Source organism: Podarcis cretensis (assembly GCF_951804945.1).
Source record: "Podarcis cretensis genome assembly, chromosome: 17".
Lineage (NCBI taxonomy): Eukaryota > Metazoa > Chordata > Lepidosauria > Squamata > Lacertidae > Podarcis > Podarcis cretensis.
This window is the reverse complement of record NC_137187.1, coordinates 35504223-35527444: the sequence shown is the minus strand read 5'-3', so window position 1 is coordinate 35527444 and position 23222 is coordinate 35504223. Positions and strand designations below refer to the sequence as shown.

Genomic DNA, 23222 nt, shown 5'->3' with positions numbered 1-23222 from the left:
TATACGAAGAGCCTCACGGAACGGATTAATTTTGTCTTGCGAGGCACCACTGTATTGCCTTGATATGGATTTTAGAATATCACCGCTAGCCATCATTTAATGAGGTACACACTTTGGCAACTCATCTGAAGGATATAATTTAACTAGGATTTTAAAAACCTGAAAAACAATAATGGCAAGATTATCCAGAAAAAATCCTTGAGCAAAGTCCTCAGCTGCTATAAAACTGTTCAGTTCGAATTCACTGAAATGAAGCAGGACTGGCTATATATCTCTAGCATCAACCCAAAGAGAAAGCTGCTATGACCACAGATGCCACTCTGCCAGCTTGCTCAAATGTGCTCTGCGTTGTTTGACAAAGAAGGGGGCACAAGGTAATGTGAGCTTTCTGAACATCCAAATAAAACTCTCATTGGCAGTGCAATGTCTACTCAAAAGCAAACTGAATTCATTGGGACTTATTCCCAAATAAGCAGTTATGATTGCAGCCTGAGAAGAAGTTTCAAAAACAATTTAGCAGAATACATGAAGCAGGAGAGTTGGACTTCATCTAGAGTGAATTTGAATACTGCCTTCCCAGCCATCTTTATTTCTGTTTTTCAGTGCACTTGTTTTTCAGTGTAGCTGAAAATTAGTGGCTTTCTTCCATTTGCTGAATGAACAGGTCAGGGTAACTCGAAACCCTGCATATCCCTACATCAGCAGAAGATATCACCTTACTCTTTTGTTATCTCTGATTTTGTCCAAAGCACGTGTTATAACAGCAGCAGAGTAAAAGAATAATAAGAATAATAATTCTGACAACTTATAAAAAATGTGACTTTAATATTAATGGATTGATTTTTAAAAGCTGATAAATTCAGACACTGTAACTGGCCAACAAGTAAATATAAATTGAGAGAGGTTGTGTTTTCTGTTTTCTAAACAAGCACAAGCATATAATTTGCCCAGTGGTCACTTATGGGATACAAAGCAAGAAAGAAGGCGATTAATAGTGGTGCCTGAAAATAAAGATTTAAAAAACCCAGAGATCTGTTCTAGACTCAGTTTCTCAAATAAGAGGAAAGGAAGAAGCTGTCTTGTACCAGGTGAAATCCAGTACTGTCACTACTTCATGAATCTCCAGGATTTCAAGTAGTGGACTTCCCCCAGCACCTGCTACAGTGGTGCCTCGCAAGACGAAATTAATCCGTTCCATGAGGCTCTTCGTATAGCGGTTTTTTCGTCTTGCGAAGCAAGCCCATTGACAGCTTAGCGGATTAGCGCTATTAGCGGTTTAGCAGCTTTTAGTGATCAGCTGTTAAGCGGCTTATCAGCGGATCAGCTGATAAGCGGCTTAGGAAAAGGGGGGGGAAGGGGGGGAAACCCCGCAGGAACTCGCAAGACATTTTCATCTTGCGAAGCAAGCCCATAGGGAAATTCATTTTGCGAAGCGCCTCCAAAACGGAAAACCCTTTCGTCTAGCGGGTTTTCCGTCTTGCGAGGCGTTCGTCTTGCGGGGCACCACTGTACTTGATTAACTGGAGCTGCCAGGGATTGAACCTGTGGGCTTCCCTCTAAAAAGCATGTATTCTACCAATAAGCTCTGCCCCTTCCCCATGAGGCAAGGTCAAATATTATTCCACTCCACTGCTGAAACATATGAAGCTACTTTAAACTTCAATAGGCCATTGTTCCGCTTAGCCCAGTTTTGGCTGAACTGACTAGGAATGACTCTCTCTGTGACTGTCTATATGCAGAGCCTCTCCTGTCCATTTGCCTCCTGGCCTTCTTGTCCAGTTTTGACACAGTGTATGAAAAGAGCTATACACTTAAGTAGAAACAGAAGGGATAGCAGCTGAAGCAGGGAGGAAAATGTAGAAATGTGAAACAGGCAAAATGCAACCAATATCAAACATTTTCTGAACTCACAAAAATACCCCCTTCCCTCATCTATACTCTGTTCATGCTTAGAGGCACTTTCCTTCAATACTCCTTCACTTCTTCTAAGATTAGACCCTGATACTGAAAACAGGTTCCGAGTCTGGATCCTGGTGAGAATGTACTATTTTTTAAAGGATCACATGAACCTTCACATGAAAAATCCAGCAGTTTCCAGCTCTACTGACTGAAAAGAGTAAGAACTAAGCTGAAGGAAAGACTAGAACTGGGAGAAAACACCAAATCCAACAGACATTCAATATTTCAACAGGACTCAATAGTGTGAAGTTGAATTCTGCCAGTTTTTTCAGTTGCTTTCCATAGATATGGAAATCTACACTCTCTGGAAAAAGCTCAACCACAAGGCAAATCAAACAACTTCACTCTGCAGCTTAGGAGCTACCTGATTAGAATCAGAAGCAGTCCAGGTTTCTTTGGATCATATTTCAGGCCAGCTGAAGTGCTGCATTACACTACGAAAGACAGCAGGAATTCTATCTGGCTGTTTGCCTTGCCTTCTTAAGATACGGAGATGGCTCCACCAAGAAGCAAGGCAACACAACTGATCCTACGAGCCAGTAAGATAGCACAATTGAAGACATGACAGACATGACCCATCAAGCACAATGTCTGTGCAATCTCTATGCATTTTAATGAAGCATGCACATAAGAACTTCCTAGAGGATTGCATCCCATGTCAATTAGCAGATGGCAATGCATTTTATGCCTCAGCAACCAGAATATCTTGGGCCAGCTCTGTCAAACAAACAAACACACACACACACACACACTTGTACAAGGACCTGAACACCCTTGAAGTGGAGCTTGTACTGATCACCTTTGTCTAGAGTTGTACAAGTTAAGTGGCATGGAAGGCAGTATTATTCATGTGTTTCTTCCACCAAGCAGGTCAAGACATTCAGTGAAAATGGCTGCAGAGATTTTCCCTCTTAGTCTAATCTTCCTGGGTGCCCATGGCAAGAAACGGAGTGTGGAGAGTCCAATGCAATATGCTGTGGCAATCAATGAGCTCAGCTCTAAATGCCTATTTGTGGCATAATCCAGTGAAAGTTAAAACATTTTCAAGTATCACTAACGTAAAAGTGGAAGAGTTCAGTATGTGCTTGAACCTCTCCCATTTAAATTGGCTAGAATCTCACCACTGATCAGTAGGCCTGCGCAGAGCTCTGATGCAGAGTTCATGTCATGTCTCCCAGTAGACTGGATGCAGACTATAGACCAGAATAACTAAAAAAATATGTAGATAATTTCACTGACAATCATAAAAAACTGATTAGTGACAGCAAAGACCTGCTGCGGAAGACTAAGCTGGGTTCTATTCTCATTGCCACACTTAAGTTCTAAATGCAAATCTTCATTGTTGATGCTGGAGCCAGAAAGAATTCTGCAAAACTCTTTTATCAACTGCAACTCTGTATATACATTCTAATTTATTAACCTACAGGGGGTTTTTTTCCCCTGAAGTGAGGCTACTGACCCTCCTTTATGAATCTGCACCAGAGCCAAGATTAGGAAATGGCTGCTTTTTCTTTTATTAGACCTGTGCAGCCAGCATATCTCTGTTCTGGTTCCTTTACTGGATATATTTTTAAAAATACCTATTAGTCTTGAAAAGCAGTAGGCTGACCTGCAGAACTTTTGTGGGTGGAGTAGGGCATCTTTTATGCTTTATTTATGGAATTTACAGAATTTTAAAAGGACCTAAATTTTAAAACATTGCCAACATCATGACCTTTTGTGGACTGACAGCTGTGCTTTTCTATGACAACTGAGAAAAGAAAAGAGTGCTGGCAGCTTATAAATGACAACTAAAAAGACAGGAAAAACCATATAATCAGAAAGTCAGGTAAGCAGGGGCTGAAATCCTGATGCAACTTTAAGCATTTCAAATTTTAGCATATTGCGATGGGGGTCCGATATCCAATTATCTTGTTGTTGACATAGGTTTTAAAGTTATACCATGTTACTACAAAATTGTCCAATTTTGTATGCCCACGTGGAAATTGAAGCTTAGAGGTAAGTTTTTCTGAAAGAGAAGTATGCCGGACTCTGCCATGCCAGTTTGAAATCATTGCCCTTTAGGTCTTTCCAAAATCTTGCTAAAGCAAGACTAGCTGCAACCAAGGTGCCCTAGAAGCTCCTTGCTATTCAAATTCTCATTCACACCAACAAATACATTTAAAAGTGCCAGTTAAGGTGTTTTGTCAATTTGTTGATGCATGCTATGTTGCAGATAGTTGAAGATAAGGATGCAGAACTAGTGTGCTGAGTGACAGGACCCCCACATACCACTATTACATGCCACCATTTCTTCCAAGGAGCTTGAGGTAGTGTACATGGTTTCCCCCCCCCCTCCCAGTTCATCCTCACAACAACCCTGTGAGGTAGGTTAGGTTAAAAGATGGTGACTGGCCCAAGGACGCTTAATGAACTTCATGGCTGAGGGGGGATTCAAACCCTGGTCTCCCAGGTCATAGTCCAACACTCTAACCATTACGCCATACTGGCTCTAATAGTCAGTTTCAGAACCCCTGGCTTGGTGCAGATAATAAGCCTAGGAAAGCTGGCATGCACAGTGTTCAGATGGCAAGCCAGTTCAAATTAGGTGTTACGAAGGGTGCAAATAATACTGCATAGCCACAGCCTGAGAAGGACCGCTTGAGAAAAGATGTCCTGAACCTATGAACTATTATGGACAAAAATCCATTCAATGTTTGAAAAGCAAAAGTTGACAGGTGGAAAGAGCTGCTCATAATGGCTGCCAAAAAAACCCTAGAAAATAACCTTCCTTTTAAGACCCATCAAACATTGAGCCTGACAATTCTTTTTATGAGCACAAAGAAATAATTTTTTTTTTTTTACTAAACCTGACTTTTGAGTTAGGTTTAAGCTAGTAATTAGTTGGAACTATTTTACAAACACATGGATGCATGCACACACACTTACTTGCTCTAAGCTTTCAAGATGGTCTGGGAGATATATTTAAACACAGTTAAAATTGTGCACTCTAAATGGGGGGCTCACACAGAAAGAAGGGCCTATACCGAGCCTATAATGAATAAGTTCCAAAACAAATAAGTAAGTTAATGCCATTTGCACATATCTCTCAGGACTAGACCTGGATTTGCCAAAAAACTACCAAAAGACAACCATCTGTGTTTCCCCACCCCCAAACTGCCCACTTAGGATAGGATAAGAAGCAATGGGGTGCAAACCATTCAAAGGCAAATTTAAGGTAGCTATTTGAGGACATTTTCATGGAAGTGTAGAGTTGGAATTATATATATATATATAAAAAAATAAAAGTAGCTCATCAGTCAAACACGTTGTCTAGGAATGTGGTGGGATCTCCATTCTTGACAGTTTTCAAGAGAAGACTGACGAGCTTATGCCTTGATTGGTTCAAGAGACAGCTGCTGATGGGACTCTCTCCTCTGCCACAGGTGACTGTTTTGTGATGACAGAGTCAGTGGAGGACCCTGGATTTTTCTACAGACTACTTGCCTCCTTTGCAGGCTGTAAAATGTGCTTCACCCGTTCAGGTACCAGGACACACCCTTTCCCCCTTGCCGCACACATACTTACCAGAAACAGTTACTACTATGTACTGCTGTGGGGCTGGCGTTGGTGTTTGTTGCCCAGTAGGTGGAGCCTGTGTCTGGGGAGGTGGGATTTCCGAGACATACTGTTTCGAAGCAGGCTGTTGCTGCTGCACACTTTGCAATTCTGCCACATATTGTTGCTGAGCTGCTGCCACCACCACAGGTGCTGCTGTGGCCACTGTTGCTGCTGGCTGTTGCTGTGACTGTTGCTGTTGCTGTTGCTGTTGTTGTGACTGTTGTTGCGCTGCCTGTAATTCTGTAACGTACGCCTGTGTTGCCATGCCAACAGTGGGGAAAATGATAATAAATAAGGCTTTTTTTTGCTTCCTTTCGGTGAAGAAAAAAAAGAGGAAAAACAAATAAAAACAAAAAAGAAGGAAAAATTAATCAATTATAAAGCATTCCATAGACAGAAAAAGCTCCGTACAGTTCTATTCACTGAACACTAACTTAATAACACACCATGCTTAATACCTAATTGCAGCCAATTACAGAAAAGAGTGGCAACAGGTATGCTGCAGACGATCTGCCTAGAAATCTGGGAGACCAGAGAACACCACTTTGCATTTACTCAAGTGTATTCTGAATGGCCGTACATGTTGTATTTCACATTCACAACTTTCCGAAATTCAGTATTCTATCAGTAGCAAACACATTTAGCCCATGTCAGATACGAGAAACTGAGGACTGACTCACAAGCTGTACAATCTCCAGGATTATTAAAATATAAAAACACAAAGTTACATAGCATAGTAACAAACAGAAACAATACCCACCCATTCACCTCCAGTTTAAAAGTTCATAGATTGTTTAATTAGTCAAAGGCCTGGTTGAAGAAGAATGTTTTCGCCTGGAGTCTAAAGGTGAATGCACCAGCCAAACCTCCCTGGGAGAATATTCCACATATGGGGAACCACTGCAGAAAAGGCTGACAGTTACAGGGTCTGGGTTGGTTCATGTGGGGAAAGGTGGTCCTTTAAGTATTGCAGCCCTGAGCTACTTAAGGCTTTATAGGTCAAAACTAGCACTTTTAATTAGGACCAGAAACTAATTGGTGGCCAGTGCAGTCGGGCCAGGATTGGTGTTATATAGTAAAATCGTCTCGCCCCTGGCTGCTAAATTCTGCACCAGCTGAAGTTTCCAAAGCGTCTTCAGAGTCAGCCCAACGTATAACACATTGCAGTAATCTAACCTAGAGGTTACCAGAGCATAGACAACAGAATTTTGCCTATCCCTGTCTAAATAGGGGCGTAGCTGGGGCACCAGCCAAAGCCGATGGAAGGCACTCTGGACTTCCGGAGGCGGCGCGAACAGCAATGGCGGTCCTCTTCCTTCTGTGAAGAGGAAGCTCCATGGGAAACGGGTCGTCCGCTACGGCGAAGCGGAGACCCACGTCGGAAACCCACAGGCAGCAAAAGCCTGTGGTCTCGGGACCCGGCGGGCGCCAGAAGCAACCCCTGAAACGTTGAAGGAACCCCGTAAGGGGCTCCGGAGCGGGGAGGGAGTAGCGGCGCTGTGGGTCGTTTCGCAAGCTACAGAGTGAAGCCGCGTTGCTGCTGCCGGTGAGCGCTGACCTCTTTTCCTGAAACTTCTGATTTGGAAAAGCAACAATCCGTGAGTAAAGAGGACTTTACAAAATTTGAGACTAAAAATTATTGAATTTGGCTGAAAGCGGAGCGACGTAAAACAGGAAGTCCGTCTTCCGCTGTCACTGAACTTCAAAGCAAAGAGCTGGAGGAGTGGAGGCAAAGAAAGAATTTTTAACCTAATCGATCTGAGCAACCGCTGAACTTTCTTGTAAGCAAAATAAGGACTTTAAGCACTTGATTTTATGCTCTTTACTTGCATCGTGATACCTTTCTTCTATTGGAAATATAATTTGAGTAAGAAACCCAGGTTCTGGAGCTGCCTGAGTGACTGAGCTGTCAGTCTGCAGATTTGGTTACTTTGAATTAAAAATTGCAACATTCTGAGGGAGTTTGGACTTGCTACTTTGAAGCATCATTTGAAATACCAGTTTGCACTGTTTGAAACAATGTGGCTGTTAATACTAACTCTGCTTAAAACCTGCTATTGAAGGTTCCTGGACTTTAAACTTGATTTTAGCAATTTTACCAGAATTGATCTTTTCCCTAAAGACATTTTAAGCTCCCCCTAGAGGATTCGGGATTTACAGCAGTGACATTATTTTACTTTCCTTTCCTGGCCTCCTGTTTGACTGTTACCATCTGGGCTGTTGTTTTCTCATGGGAACAACTCAGCTTGACCTTGACTTTTAGATAACTCTGGAATGAGTGGCGCAAGAAAAAAGGGACCAAAAACTAGACAAACAACTTTAACAACTTTAACCGCAGCCTCTCAGGCACGCAGATCATCTGTACCTACTCTGCCTTCAGAAGAAGAAGCTGCTTCTCGGCCACAAGCAGGGGAGGGAGAAACTGAGCAATTACAACTGGAAGATATGGCCTCAGGAGCAACTGCTTCTATTTTAGAGAAAATCTACGAAAAACTGGAATCTTTGGACAAGAGAGTAGAATCTCTGGATAAGAAAGCTGATGAGCAAACAGCTAAAATTGATCAAAACACAGAATGTTTAAATAGATTAACTGGACAAGTATCACAGAACGTACATGCAATTGGAGAACTGACGGAGGCCACGGCAGAAAATCGGAAATTGGCTGAGGATACTAGCCAAAGACTGGGAAATTTGGAACAAGAGGTAAGACCACTCAGCAAACAAGTAGGTGAACACCAGACCTACCTCTCCATGATAGAACTGCGGAACCGGGAGAGCAACCTTAGGATAAGGTCAATACCAGAAGCGGAAGAAGGCAACTTAGCTGAGTTCCTGACTAAAGAGTTTTCCAAGTTTTGGAATTTAGAGGAAAAGGACTTTAAAATCGTATCAGCCTTCAGGCTTGGAAGACTTGTAAAGAAAGAGAAGCCCAGAGACTGTTTGATAACATTGAGATCAAAGGAGGAAAGGGATAAGATTTTGGGCCTACACTACGGAAAGTCACTGGACATTTCGGACAGAAGAATTGAAATTTACAAGGACATCCCTAAACAACTGTTGGATCTTAGATCTGACTATCTTGAACTGGTCAAATTGTTGAGGAGCAACTCAATTATCTTCAGGTGGGAATTTCCCCAAGGAGTATCTTTCACTTTTAGAGGGAAGAAGGTTAAAATCAGAACATTGGAAGACAGAGATAAATTTTTGACTGCATACGGAGAGGACCTTCAAAAGGAAATTGAATTACCCTCTGGGCCTGGAGCACCAGCGGTACCTGCACCCTCGGAACCTGAAGATCCAGTGAACAAGACACCACCCCCAGGAAAATAATCAGATTAATTCAGGATGTCTCTGCAACTCTTGAGTTGGAATATAAATGGCTGTAACATCCCGGAAAAAAGGAGGAAAATTTTTCACATATTAAAAAAGGAACAATTGGATATCATTTGCCTACAAGAAACACATGTGACTAGGCTCCACAGAAAAGTGTTAATAAACAAAAGACTTGGCCAGGAATTTATATCTTCGGACAGAGTAAAGAAGAGAGGCGTGGTGATATATGCAAAAGAGAGCCTGTCACCCAAATTCTTATTTAAAGATGAACATGGAAGAATTTTAGCAATTGAGATACAACATCAAGGAGAGAAGATTTTGTTATTAGGAATTTATGCACCAAATGAAGGGAAATCGGAATTTTACAAGAAGTTGCATGAGACAATGCTGGATTATCTGGACTATGACAACATCATTATGATGGGAGATATGAACGGGGTCGTATCAACTAACATGGATAAGTCACAAAGCCAAAATGTTACAAAGGACGGCAGACTACCAAAGACTTTTTTTGAAATGACAAACAATATGGACTTAATTGACATTTGGAGAACGAAGAACCCCTTGGGAAGAGAGGGAACATTTTTCTCTGAAGCCCAGCTGACTTGGACAAGAATCGACCAAATATGGATAACTAGAGGTCTGGCACCCAAGGTCAGAAAGGTGGAAATCTGCCCAAAGACCTGCTCCGACCATAATGCAACGAAGATGGACATGACACTACTACCAACCGGCTCCTTTAGATGGAAGATGAATGACAATTTGTTTAGAGATCAGGAGATTGTTGAGAAGGCCCAAAAAGCCTTGAAGGACTATTTTGAGATAAACATGAACACTACGGTGGAAAAAAGAACTATCTGGGACGCAAGTAAGGCTGTAATGAGGGGGTTCTTGATACAACAGAATGCTGTAAAGAAAAGGAGACAAAATGAGAGGAAAGACAAGATATTGGAGAAAATCAAAGAATTGGAGAAGAAGTTAAGATCAAATCCGAAGTCACAGCCGACCCTGAGAGAAATCAAACTTCATCAAGCACAATATTCTAAATTGATAAACCAGGAAATAGAGTGGAAGATTAAATTAATGAAACAAAAAACTTTTGAATCGGCAAATAAATGTGGGAAACTGCTAGCTTGGCGGTTGAAGAGGAGACAAAAACTAAATACAGTTACAAATTTAGAAATTGAAGGAAGAAATATTCAGAACCCTGTGGAGATCAGAAAGTGCTTCCAGAGATATTTCAAAAGATTACATACTCAAGGGCCGCAAGATGAGGTTGAGATTAAACAATTTTTGGAAAAAAAATGGACTAACAAAATTGTCACAAGAAAATAGATCAATCCTGAATTGCAAAATAACACGACAAGAGATTGAACAAGCCATTCAGAACATGCAATTGGGCAAATCCCCAGGGCCAGATGGGCTGACCTCCAAGTACTACAAGACATTAAAAGACTATCTGATACAACCACTGATGGAGGTCAGCAATGAAATTATGGAGGGGAAGAAGGCGCCGGAATCGTGGAAAGAAGCTTTTATCACATTGATACCAAAATCGGAAGCTGAAAAGACACAACTTAAGAACTATCGTCCCATCTCCCTTTTAAATGTGGATTACAAAATATTTGCAGACGTTTTGGCAAGTAGACTCAAAAAAGTATTAAATGAAGTAATTCATAAAGACCAGGCAGGCTTTCTCCCAGGTAGACACTTGTTTGCTAACACAAGGAATATCATTGACATTTTGGAACTTTTGCAAACAGACATAAATACAAAAGCAGTGCTAATTTTTATAGATGCGGAGAAGGCCTTTGACAATATCTCTTGGAAATTTATGAAGGGAAATTTAAAAGAAATGGGAGTGGGACGGGGTTTTGAGAATGGGATTGATGCAATATATTCAGAACAAAAAGCTAAATTGATAGTTAACAATGTGGTTACAGAAGAGTTTAAAATTGAAAAAGGAACACGACAAGGCTGCCCCATTTCCCCTCTGCTATTTATTTCGGTTCTGGAGGTGCTCTTGAACATGATCAGAGGGGACCGGTTGGTGGAAGGAATCCAGGTCGGAGCGAAACAATACAAACTTAAAGCTTTTGCAGATGACCTAGTTTTGACCCTGCAGGAGCCAGAATCTAGTACGAAAAGAGTGTTACAATTGATTCAAGACTTTGGTCGGGTGGCGGGATTCAAATTAAACAAACAGAAAACTAAGGTGCTGGGGAAAAATTTGACAGATACAGAGTCAGAACGGTTTCAGAGAGAGACAGAACTAACTGTGGTTAAAAAAGTAAAGTACCTAGGGGTAAACATAACAGCAAAAAATCTGAGTCTTTTTAAGGATAACTATGAAAAATGTTGGTCTGAAATTAAAAGAGACTTAGACAGTTGGACAAAATTGAAACTTTCTTTGTTAGGCCGAATTGCTGCTATTAAGATGAATGTATTGCCAAAAATGTTGTTTTTGTTTCAAACACTACAGATTGTGGACAAGACGGAGTGCTTCCGGAAGTGGCAGAGAGACATCTCTAAGTTTGTCTGGCAGGGCAAAAAGCCCAGAATTAAGTTTAAGATATTAACTGATGCGAAAGAAAGAGGGGGCTTTGCCCTGCCAGACCTAAAGTTGTACTATGAGGCCGCAGCTTTCTGCTGGCTAAAAGACTGGCTACTTCTCGAGGACACTGACGTTCTGGATCTGGAAGGTTTTAACAATGCTTTTGGTTGGCATGCATACTTATGGTATGACAAGGTTAAGATCAATAAGGCCTTTAAGAATCATATTGTCAGAAAAGCAGTGTTTAATGTCTGGACAAAATATAAAGACTTATTGGAAAATAAAACTCCGAGGTGGCTTTCACCGCTAGAAGCTAAGGCCCGAAAAAGACCCAATATGGAGGCCAAATGGCCAAAATATTGGGAAATACTAGAAAAAGATGGAGACAATTGGAAATTGCAGAGTTTGGAGAAAATGAAGGATAAAGTGCGAGACTGGCTACACTACGCTCAGATTAAAGAAGTCTTTAAAAATGACAAAAAGTTAGGGTTCCAGGTGGAGAAATCGAAGTTGGAAACAGAACTGTTAGAGCCTAAGACTAAGGTACTTTCAAGAATGTATAACTTGCTGTTAAAATGGAATACACAAGATGAAATGGTTAAATCGGCTATGATAAAGTGGGCACAGGACACTGGGCACAACATTATGTTTGAGGACTGGGAAAGGTTGTGGACCATTGGGTTGAACTTCACTGCATGTAATGCTTTGAAGGAAAATGTAATGAAAATGATATATAGATGGTACATGACCCCAGTTAAACTTGCCAAAATATACCATTTGTCTGATAATAAATGTTGGAAATGTAAAGAAAATGAAGGAACATTCTTTCACCTCTGGTGGACTTGCCCTAGAGTGAAGGTTTTCTGGGAAATGATATATAATGAGCTGAAAAAGGTATTTAAGTATACCTTCACTAAGAAACCAGAGGCCTTCCTTTTGGGTATTGTCGGCCAGAAGGTGTTAAGGAAGGACCGAACATTTTTTATGTATGCAACAACAGCAGCAAGGATACTTATCGCTAAGCATTGGAAAACCCAAGATCTACCCACACTGGAAGAGTGGCAGATGCAGCTGATAGACTATATGGAACTAGCTGAGATGACCGGCAGAATCCGAGACCTGGGAGAAGAGAAGGTTGAAGAAGACTGGAAGAAATTTAAGATTTATTTAAAAAAGCATTGTAATTTGGTTGAATGTTAAGAAGGATGCTAGATCATAAATAATTGAGCACCACTAAACTAGATGGAATTAGGATGACAAGTGAGATTGAGGAAAAAACATAAACCTTTGGGAGGATTATTAGATTATATTTTAAATGAATGGGATATAAGAATGTAAACAAGATGATAAATTGCGGGTAAGAATTGACAATGATGCAAGTGGGAGCGGGAGACGTGAGGGAGTCCAACGAAGCTAAGAAAATATGTTATGATATATGTTTCATTGTTTTTTATTTCTGCTTTTATGTTTAAAAATTTTAATAAATATATATATATAAATAAAAAAAGGAAGGCACTCTGAGCCATTGAGGCCACCTGAGCCTCAAGTCACAGCAATGGATTGAGAAGTACCCACAAATTGTGTACCTGCTCCTTCAGAGGCAGTGTAACCCTAATAACAGGACCCAAGAAACAAATGGCAATAGCCCAACACTTGGTAATGAGCAGAGAAGCATCTTATCAAGAAGAACAATGGGCAATTCAAGTGCACCAGGCACTACAATGATCTACTAACTGGGTATGATGAAAATGAAACATGCAAAGAAAATTAAACATAGAAAAGAAATAGGCTTAATTTATGGAAAAGCATTCCTCTGAATTAGTACTGAACAACCCAAAAAGGGAGGTACATCTGGGCTAAGTCCCCTTACTGAGAACAAACTACACCAAATAAGCTGTGCTATTTTTATTTTTAGTCATATCTGTTCTTATTATAGTAAAAAGAACACTCAGACCATTCTTATTGCTATGCTTAGGGCTGAAATCAGATGCCCTTTATGTTTTATATCATACCACAGTGGTTTTCAAACTCCTCCAGGAAACTCAGGAATTCTATGGTACGATAAATCAATAAAAAACAGTTTCTCGGGCAAATAGCTGCCCACCACTGCCAATCTTCACTTTCAATCTGAAGCTTTAGGGGAATGCAAGTGGGTATTTTAAGACACACCTTTGGTTTACATTATTATTTGTTATTCTCGTTTATTAATTTATATACAGTAGTACCTCAGGTTACATACGCTTCAGGTTACATGCGCTTCAGGTTACACGCTCTGCTAACCCAGAAGTATTACCTTGGGTTAAGAACTTTGCTTCAGGATGAGAACAGAAACTGTGCTCCGGCGGCAGCAGGAGGCCCCATTAGCTAAAGTGGTGCTTCAGGTTAAGAACAGTTTCAGGTTAAGAACGGACCTCCGGAATGAATTAAGTACTTAACCTGCGGTACCACTGTATTGCTTATATGCCAAAATATCATCTAAGTGGTTTACAACTATAAAATCAACCCATAATTAAAATAGCAATAAAATTATATTTAATTAAAATATACAATTAAATGAACAATTGAAAAACAGAACAGTTAAAGCAATAAAATCACAATTTCTGCTTAGGGAAATGCTTGCCTAAACAGTTTTTCCCCCTCAGGAGCTGGCAGAATGCCCACACTGAGGGGGACTCTGGTATTTCAGCAAGGAAGCATTCCAAAACACTTGTGCCACTAGTGGAAAAAGTCTACCCCTATGTTAATGTAAGTCAAAATCATCAGGCCATGGCAAAACTGTATTCCACTGGCTGATCATAGTGCCCTTACTGGGTGATGAACAGAAAGGCAGGGTTTTTTTGTAACCTGGTCCAGAGTTATTCAGGGCTTTCTATGTAAGTAATAGGGACGCAGGTGGCGCTGTGGGTTAAAGCCTCAGCGCCTAGGACTTGCCGATCGAAAGGTCGGCGGTTTGAATCCCTGCGGCGGGGTGCGCTCCCGCTGCTCGGTCCCAGCGCCTGCCAACCTAGCAGTTCGAAAGCACCTCCGGGTGCAAGTAGATAAATAGGGACCGCTTACCAGCGGGAAGGTAAACGGCGTTTCCGTGTGCGGCTCTGTCTCGCCAGAGCAGCGATGTCACGCTGGCCACGTGACCCGGAAGTGTCTCCGGACAGCGCTGGCCCCTGGCCTCTTAAGTGAGATGGGCGCACAACCCCAGAGTCTGTCAAGACTGGCCCGTATGGGCAGGGGTACCTTTACCTTTACCTTTATGTAAGTAATAAACTGGCTCTGTGGCTAATAGGTGGCCAGGGCAGATTCCTCAGCACTGGCATGCTGAATAAAGAGCAACCCCCAGGCTGCACTATTCTGGATCAGCTGCAAGCGAAGCCCCACACAGAGTGTATTACAATACTCCAGACATGAGGTTGCAAACACATGTGTCACAGTGGCCAAGTTATCCCTGTCCTGGAAAGGATGCAGTTGACACATCAACTGAAGCAGATGATAGGTGCTCTTCAACACAGAGGCCACCTGAGTCTCTATGGACAAAGATGGTTTCAAAAGCAGGCCTAAACTGATTACCTGTTCTTTCAGAGGGAGCACAACCCTTTCTGGAACAGGCAGGCTTCCCAGTTCTTGGACCTGAAAACCACTTACCCACAGTGTCTCTGTCCTAGCAAGATTCAGCTTCAATTCTAATAATTCTCATCCACTCAAGATGAGTGCATTCAAGAACTGGTTCAACATCCAGGTTCAGTTGACAACAGGATGACTAACCAGTCCTGGCCAGTGTCAGGAACACGTCACACTTTTTAAGGTACACAGCTAACAAGGTAGTGTGTGAATAAGAACATGTGCAGAATAATGTATTAGAGAGCCGGTCTATGCAGAAAATGTTCTCTGAAGTGTGTGAATTATTGTTATTACTTTGCATCTTAAGGGTACCTTGACGAGCACAAGAAAAAGTGTATTGTTTTTCAATGGATCCATTAGTGTAGTTGGTGCAAAAGTATACAGTCGTACCTTGGTTGACAAATGCCTTAGCAGTAGAACATTTGGGCTCCCAAATGCCGCAAACCTGGAAGTGAGTGTTCCAGTTTGCGAACGTTCTTTGGAACCTGAACATCCTGCGGGGCTTCCACATCTTCTGATTAGCTGCAGGAAGCTTCTGCAGCCAATCGGGAGCTGCACCTTGGAAGTCTGGAACAGATTCCATTCAGCTTCCAAGGTATGACTGTACTAGCTTTCCGGAATCTATCTGTGCCTGGGGGGGGGGGGAGGCATTTCCCCACAAAAACTGCAGCCTTTGTGGAATGTAAGAAAGAAGACAGTTCCATCTGAATGGTGCACTACTCCTCAAGGTCAATGCCAGAGGCCGGTTGACTTAAAAAACCCAGAAATTGGCATCCTGTACTATAGAAATTGAGGGACGCGGGTGGCGCTGTGGGTAAAACCTAGGCCTAGGACTTGCCGATCGTATGGTCGGCAGTTCGAATCCCCGTCGAGCTCCCGTCGTTCGGCCCCAGCTCCTGCCCACCTAGCAGTTTGAAAGCACTCTTAAGTGCAAGTAGATAAATAGGTACTGCTTTATAGTGGGAAGGTAAACGGCGTTTCCGTGCGCTGCGCTGGTGCTGGCTCGCCAGAGCAGCTTCGTCATGCTGGCCACGTGACCCGGAAGTGTCTCCGGACAGCGCTGGCCCCCGGCCTCTTAAGTGAGATGGGCGCACAACCCTAGAGTTGGACACGACTGGCCCGTACAGGCAGGGGTACCTTTACTATAGAAATTGAGGCTAATGCCTCAAGAAATTGCTAGTCCTGGATGACTGCAGGCCAACTCTCACTATTTGTGACATAGCTTTACATAGAGAGCCAAGGAAAAACAAGTGCTCCTGCAGTTACTCCTGTAGTGAATCTCTTCAACAGTATACACTTTCCTTCTTATTGCCATACATCCAGAATTTCCTGGACATAGCCGGAATACAACAGTCGGAAGGAATATCTGGGTGGAAAATGCTGAAATGTCCTGGAAAATCCAGACATATGGCAACCCATGTTGGAAGTCTAGATTTTGCTGAATTTCCTTAAAAATAGCCAAAAACTTCAAATTTCCAAAACAAAAAGATTTTCACTGCTTGAAATATGGCAACCCTATCTTATAGTAATCACTGCCAGCAGGAGACCATTCTTCCTGTGGCCTATTTATTTTCTTCCATGGTACAGATTTTTCCTTACAACCATAGTGACACAGAGCTGCTCCATCTGCACTTGGCAGAAGGGAGAAGACACTTAGCAGTTCAAACACCAAGACTGAAAATACTGTTCTCTTGAAATGTCCAGCTTGACTGCTTCAGCATTGCTCCTGGAGACGCAGTGGACTTGGTGCTGCAATGTGATCCAGGTTAGGGCAGCTGCCATTGGTAGGGATCATTTCTTTTTAGTGGGTGATCTGGCCTCCTCTGGAATTGAAAGTGAAGCATGTATGTAACAAAATGAGAATTTTGCCTGTTTATTTTTACACAAGGATTGGGAGCCCAGTTTAAAATGTGTTCTTCAATGGACTCTAGTCGGAACACGGTATGAGAAATATGACTCAGACTTGTAAGCATCCACCTGTGTGGGCCCCTGCAATTATTATTCCTAGATAACCAGGTATTTTGTAAAATAATGAAATTCAATTTTCCTCACTCCCATCCAGCTAGTTATAATATGGGGGAAAGAAACTGCTGTGCACTTAACTGTATGGGCAAAGTGGCTGTCTTATTAGCACTGGTATTTCCAGCAGCAGAAAGCAGGGTGAGGCAGCAGTACTCATCAGACCTCGTCACTCACATTGATGCTGGATACTGGGGCAGAGAAGGGAAAGGCAAGATGGCAGTGAGGTCAGTGTAGTGCAAACCCACCAGCAGGAGCATAGGATTTCACCACACTTACCTCATCACAGCAGCCACACAGGCAACCAGAAGTCAGGTGAAGTGAGAAATCACTTCACCTCTCTGTCTGCTACTGGTTATTTATGGCTTCAAGTCTTGCCTCTGAGCTGTCAAGTTTCCAAGAATCTACTGGTGAAAATTGTAAGGTCTGGGATAAAGCTGCCTTCCTCCATTTTTCTATCCTCAATTAACTGTGCAAAACAATCTTAATATTATTTTGAGTTACACAGTTTGGCAACCTGTTGGCTATGTACATCTGAAGCTAACTTATTTTGAGTCAGACCACTAGTCACCTGTAGCCCAGGACTATCTACTCTGAGCGACAGCAGCTCTCTAATACTACTATGTTTTTCATAATTCTATACTTAAATCCATACTCTTTCTTCCGGTATGCTATGAAAGCAGTGTGAGTAAAATGTCAATACTCATTCAATTCTAAGTATATTTTGTTCAGCCCTGTACAGGGCTGATGCCTAGTTCCAAACAAGTATCCCTTCTTGACTTTTCTCCCCTTTGGAAATGTGCTGGTAGCTAGACGTTACCTTCATGCCAATGGAGTCAAGAGAGACAGGATCATGTCATCCACAGCGCAATTCTCTGCTTAAGCTACATTCCAAAGGTTCCAATACACTTGGTCACTCCTTTTGGAACAAGCCAAACTTGGAAACGACCCGGCTGTTTTTAGATTCAGAGAGTCACAGTGAAGAACAACTGGGCCTGATCCCAATCAGAATTGTGTACTCAAGTCTCTCACTGGCAGACACGGTCCATTATATTTGAAGCGCAAACTCTCGGCAAGTCTCTAGCTTCAGAGGCTCTGCTGACTCTTGCTTCTCACATTAACCATGTTCTCCTTTTCATAAAACAAGCAACTATTCCTATCCACAGAACTCGACAAACAGGAGGGGGAACAGGAAGTACTCTCTGGCCTGCAGCTGATGGTATCATTATACAAAAAGAGAGGGGAAGCAATCCTGCACTGACTGTCAAACATGACTTGGCAGCAGAGTAACCATATCTATGTCACTTGTTGGATTCACCTCTTGAATTGCAGCCATCTCTGAGAAGGAACACAGATGTCTGAATGCAGACAACATTCTTATTTCTTTAGGGCTTAAGAAGAAACCAGGGGCATTGCATCCCATTTCGCTGCTGGAGGTGAAATGGGAAATGCCCCCCTGCCTTGCTGCTGTCCCCCATCACCCACCCCACCACCTCCACCACTTGCATTGGTGCCAATTTCACAGAATTTCACAGAATTCTCATGAGAGCTTGTATGCTCCACAAGATCTCATGAGATCTCACTGAAAATACTGCTTCTCAAGCAGCAGCAGCAGGGTAGATAATTAAACTGAAAGGTTTAGTCTTGCTGTATATGACACACATGTTCAAAAGGGCTCAAAAGGGTCTCCGTCCGAAGCAAGGAATGACATTATTCTAGACAGAGAGCTTTTCGGAAATGTTTTTGTCATAATCCACGGGGGGGGGGGGGGGGAAGAAATCACACAAACTCCAACTGAATGAACAGGAGCTGTGCAAGACCACAGGCAACCAATACATTTGGCACTGCTGCTGACGGAGGATTATTTCCAGGGCCTAGGTCAGGCATAGGCAAACTCAGCCCTCCAGCTGTTTTTTTTGCCTACAACTCCCATGAACCCTAGCTAACAGGACCAGTGCTCTGGGATGATGAGAACTGTAGTCCCAAACCATCTGGAGGGCCGAGTTTGCCTATGCCTGCCCTAGGTTCTATGTGGATTTTTAGCTGGTTGACTGACTGAACCCAAAGAGTGCTCACCAATGGTTTCTCGTCATTCCAGGGGAAAAGTGACAAGTGGGGTGCTTCAGGATGCTGTCCTGGGCCTGTTGTTGTTCAGTATCTTTATAAATAACTTGGATGAAGGCATAGAGGGGATGCTCACCAAATTTGCAAAACACACCACACTAGGAATTTTCTGTTGCCTCAGAGAGTGTTTTTGTTGACTAAATCCAAGCAAAATAGCTTAAAACTTTGAAACGGAAAAGCTTGCCAAATATTTATTTGCAACTGACATCCATTTATTGTTATTAATGAACTCATCAAAGAGAAAATAAAGCACTAGAAAAATTTCTGCATCACATCACTGACTTATTTGGAAGCAAATATCACTAAAAGCAAGTAGGTTTACTGTCAAGTAGAAGTGCTTAAAATTGGGCTGAATGTGAAACAGAAAATTTTTGGTTTTTAGGGAAGGCTCTCTTAGAGCACAAACTAGAACTCCTCAGCTGTGGAATTAGTGACCTTCCAAGGCAGAATGGGCACCCCTATTGATAGGGTTGCCAACTGATCAAAAAGTATGAACTGCTCTTGTGCCAACAGTGGCTTGTACACATATCTGCAGGTTAAGTTTCCCATGACATAGAGATAAGCATTATCACCACCTAATGCCTACATCTCCGGCTGTTGTTAAAGATACAGTTGAAAAGCTGGTAACATTCCCTAGGGACAAGAGAAAGGTTAGGGATGAAAAAGGCTGTCACTGTGTTCTCCTTGCATTCTTAGTAGTTTGTCTTGTTTTTGAGATACTGCACAACGTTTCATTATCACCATTATCATGTGCCTTCTCATGTAGAGAATTTTAAATTCCTGCATTGAAACATATACAGATATTATAGGCCAGGAGCCAAGGCAAACATACATCACTGGAAAATGGAGACAGAAAGTTAAAATCCATTCCCAGCTTACCTGAACTAGTGCCAAAATAAGCACATTTTTCCAGGCACAATGAGTCTTTATCCATATTTTCCTGAATTGTCTCACTTTTGTTGGCAGGATGCTGTCTGAAAGTATTCCAGAGTCTACTCTTGGCCTAAGGAATACAGTTGCTGTATACTAAAACTTATCTCCTTCCCAATACAGTGGTACCTCGCAAGACGAAATTAATTCGTTCTGCGAGTTTTTTCGTCTTGCGAAGCACGGATTTTGGAAAAGCTTCAAAAATCACCAGAGTCTTCAAAAACCTCAAAAAAGGCTACCACACTGCGTGCTATGAGTTGCTCCTCGAAGTCAAGTCGCAACTACACCCCCTGAATGCACGGTTTTAAGAAAAAGGAAACAAACTTGCAAGACAAAGGAAACAAACTAGCAAGGCGTTTTCGTCTTGCAAAGCAAGCCCATAGGGAAATCCGTCTTGCGAAGCAACTCAAAAAACAAAAAACTCTTTCGTCTTGCGAGTTTTTCGTCTTACGAGGCATTCGTCTTGCGAGGTACCACTGTACAATAATGGAATAGTATTTTAAATCACACTAGTATCTGGGCAACAGTGCATCATGCCCTATAGTCAGAAGAAGACAATTATCAGATTCTTTAATATATCAGCACACTGTCTTAGGCCTCCAAAATTTTGCCTTCACCACTTAATGGAAGGAAGAAATCAATCAATTAGGAGCTAAAGTTAAAGCTGTGTGCTATGGCTGTCCTGGCTGCAGCTTCCACGTGACAGCCCTGCCCACACGGCACAAATTCCATCTTTTCTGTGATGCAACCACATGTTTGGATGGAGCTACAACCTGGGCTGTCATATAACTGACTCGCTGTAATTTCTGTCCCTGCAGCAGCTGCTATGAGCAAGTAACAATGTGCTTTTCAGCTGCTGGTTTTCGGCTGATAGTTGAACTCCAGATAAAAGAGCGTTTTGATGGCATATAATTAATACATTTTGGGACACAGGGGGGATGGAACAATTCTCATATATACCCAAGTCACATCATCTAGTAAATATAATGTATCCTTTAGCATGTAAACAATTGGGCTACAGGCCTAACTGGCCTGTAACAGGAAGAACCGTAAGTCATGCTGAAGTTCAATATTATAATCCTGTCCAAAAGAAAGGATCAGGAAAAATAGATACTGCAGCTTCAGCTTCTCCCACCCTCAACAGCCCATTAGTTGCTCTTCGGGGGATACAGGACAAATGCCCAAGGAGGACAACTACATGTTTATTATTTTTAAATTTCTGCTCTGCTTTTTCATATAAACAACACAAGGCAGCCAAAAGGTTCACTATTTTAAGTAGCCTCTGGATGATGAGAATATATCAGTTGCAAACATTCCATAAACCTGGATGGGAATAAGCCCTATGCTGATGCACTTCCTTGTCCCCTCTGACACACACTTCAATTACCGTATTTTTCACTCTATAAGACGCACCAGACCACAAGATGCACCTAGTTTTTGGAGGAGGAAAACAAGAAAAAAAATATTCTGAATCTCAGAAGCCAGAACAGCAAGAGGGATCAAAAGCAGCAATCCCTCTTGCTGTTCTGGCTTCTGGGATAGCTGCGCAGCCTGCATTCGCTCCATAAGACGCACACACATTTCCCCTTACTTTTTAGGAGGGAAAAGGTGAGTCTTATAGAGCAAAAAATACGGTAGTTCCCAATTGCATCTGAATCAGGAAGTTATGGTGTGCTCCTGCTCTTGCCCTCCCAACCAGGACTGACCAAGCCAGGTAGAAATTTATTAAAAGTGCTCGTTTGAAGTAGCAACAAGTCTGTTTATTGTGAACCAGCACAAATAAGACCATTAATGCCTACTCACACTCACGTCAGTTCTCAAAATCTTTCTCAGACTATGATCCCTTAATGGGAGATGCCATCGACTGAACCTAAGAACTTCTGCATAGAAAGCAGGTCCTTTCTCTGTACTGAGATACAGCCTTCCAGCCCTTTAATATGGGTTAAATATAAGTAACTGACTCATAACTGGGGAGGCCACTGGTACATCTTTAGGTCAGTACTAACCATCGCCTAACTGCAGCTCTCGAAGGCCTCAGGCAGCCAATATTTCAGAAGCTTGAGGTTCTTTTTAAATTAGAGATTGAATCCTGAACCTTCAGAATCCCTTTATCTACTAACCTATGGGCTCTTCCCATAAAAATCTCACTTATGGAGTCACTATGACATCATATAAAATAAAAAAATAAAAGACTCTGAATTCTGTGCTGTTACTACTACCCATTGATGTTTAACCACGAAGGGAGGCAGTGATTTTTTAATTATTATTCATTTATTACTGCTGTGCGACGTCACAATCATTTTTAACCAAACAGGAAAAAAACGCTACTCCACTTGACGTCACTGCGACGCCATGACGCGTCCGTGAGTCACTGTTTTTCTCTCCGCGTCTATGAGGGAGCAGTCGACGCCCGCCCCCCCGTAAACTCGATTGGCTAATCTCAGGGCCTCAGCCGGCGCCTATTGGTCCGCCCGCCCACCAATCACTGCGGAGCGCCGAAGCCCCGCCTGCCAGGGCCTGGGCCCTTTCCCGACAAGCCCTGCTTGGAGTGGCCGCCGCCGCGGGGGCCAAAGCCTGGAGAAAAGCCGCCGCTCGCTCGCTTCACGCTCCTCGGCTGCCTCGGGGAGTCAAGCGGGAGCCGCAGGCCCCGCCATTTTGCAGCGGTGGGAGGGGGAGGAGGGGAAACGGACTCGGACCCACCTGGACCGTCCCGGCCCCGCGAGGCCGCGTCCCCTCAGGGGGAGGGCGGGGACGGAGTCGCGGCTGTCGTGCCCTTTCTCGATTTTGGCGGGAATCGCGCTGAGGAAGAGAGGGTGGGCGGTTGTTGTTGTTGTTGCCGGGTTTCCTGGTCGCCACGACTACGGTGGCTATGGCGCCCTCCGTGTTCCCTCACCGGGGCAACTGTTGCTACCCACCTCGGCGAGGGGAGGGGAAGGGAGGGGGAAATAGGCGGCTCCCGGCGCCGATTGGACGGTGTCGATGGCCCATTGGGCTGTGCTGCTGTCAGTCACTTGTCGGCGCTTCCTCCTCTCCGTTGGTTCGAAAGCCGCGCCCCTCACCGGATACTTCACCCTTTTATTGGTCAGTCAGG

At 42.9% G+C, this 23222-nt stretch overlaps 1 protein-coding gene and 1 long non-coding RNA gene across 6 annotated transcripts in view; one reads left to right on the top strand and one right to left on the bottom strand.

Moving 5' to 3' along the window:
• Positions 1 to 22964, bottom strand: part of RFX1 (regulatory factor X1) — a 58794-nt gene extending 35830 nt beyond the window's left edge. For 2 of the 4 annotated variants that reach the window (XM_079959993.1, XM_079959996.1), the window contains exon 1: positions 5527 to 5870. In XM_079959993.1, the coding sequence (XP_079816119.1) occupies positions 5527 to 5824 (298 nt within the window). In that variant the 5' untranslated portion in view covers positions 5825 to 5870. Of the gene's footprint in view, positions 1 to 3080; positions 3223 to 5526; positions 5871 to 22831 lie in introns of those variants that run through there. The other 2 variants (XM_079959994.1, XM_079959995.1) reach the window with 2 other exon arrangements.
• On the top strand, positions 3427 to 19813 carry LOC307206782. 2 transcript variants are annotated; one of them, XR_013834487.1, is made up of 6 exons: positions 3652 to 3787; positions 5385 to 5483; positions 14089 to 14191; positions 16947 to 17074; positions 18244 to 19556; positions 19621 to 19813. It is a non-coding gene; the product is annotated as an uncharacterized lncRNA (long non-coding RNA). The 2 variants fall into 2 exon arrangements; XR_013834488.1 differs by lacking the exons at positions 14089 to 14191; positions 19621 to 19813 and having other exon boundaries at positions 3427 to 3787; positions 18244 to 18842.
• Positions 22965 to 23222: the final 258 nt, after the last annotated feature.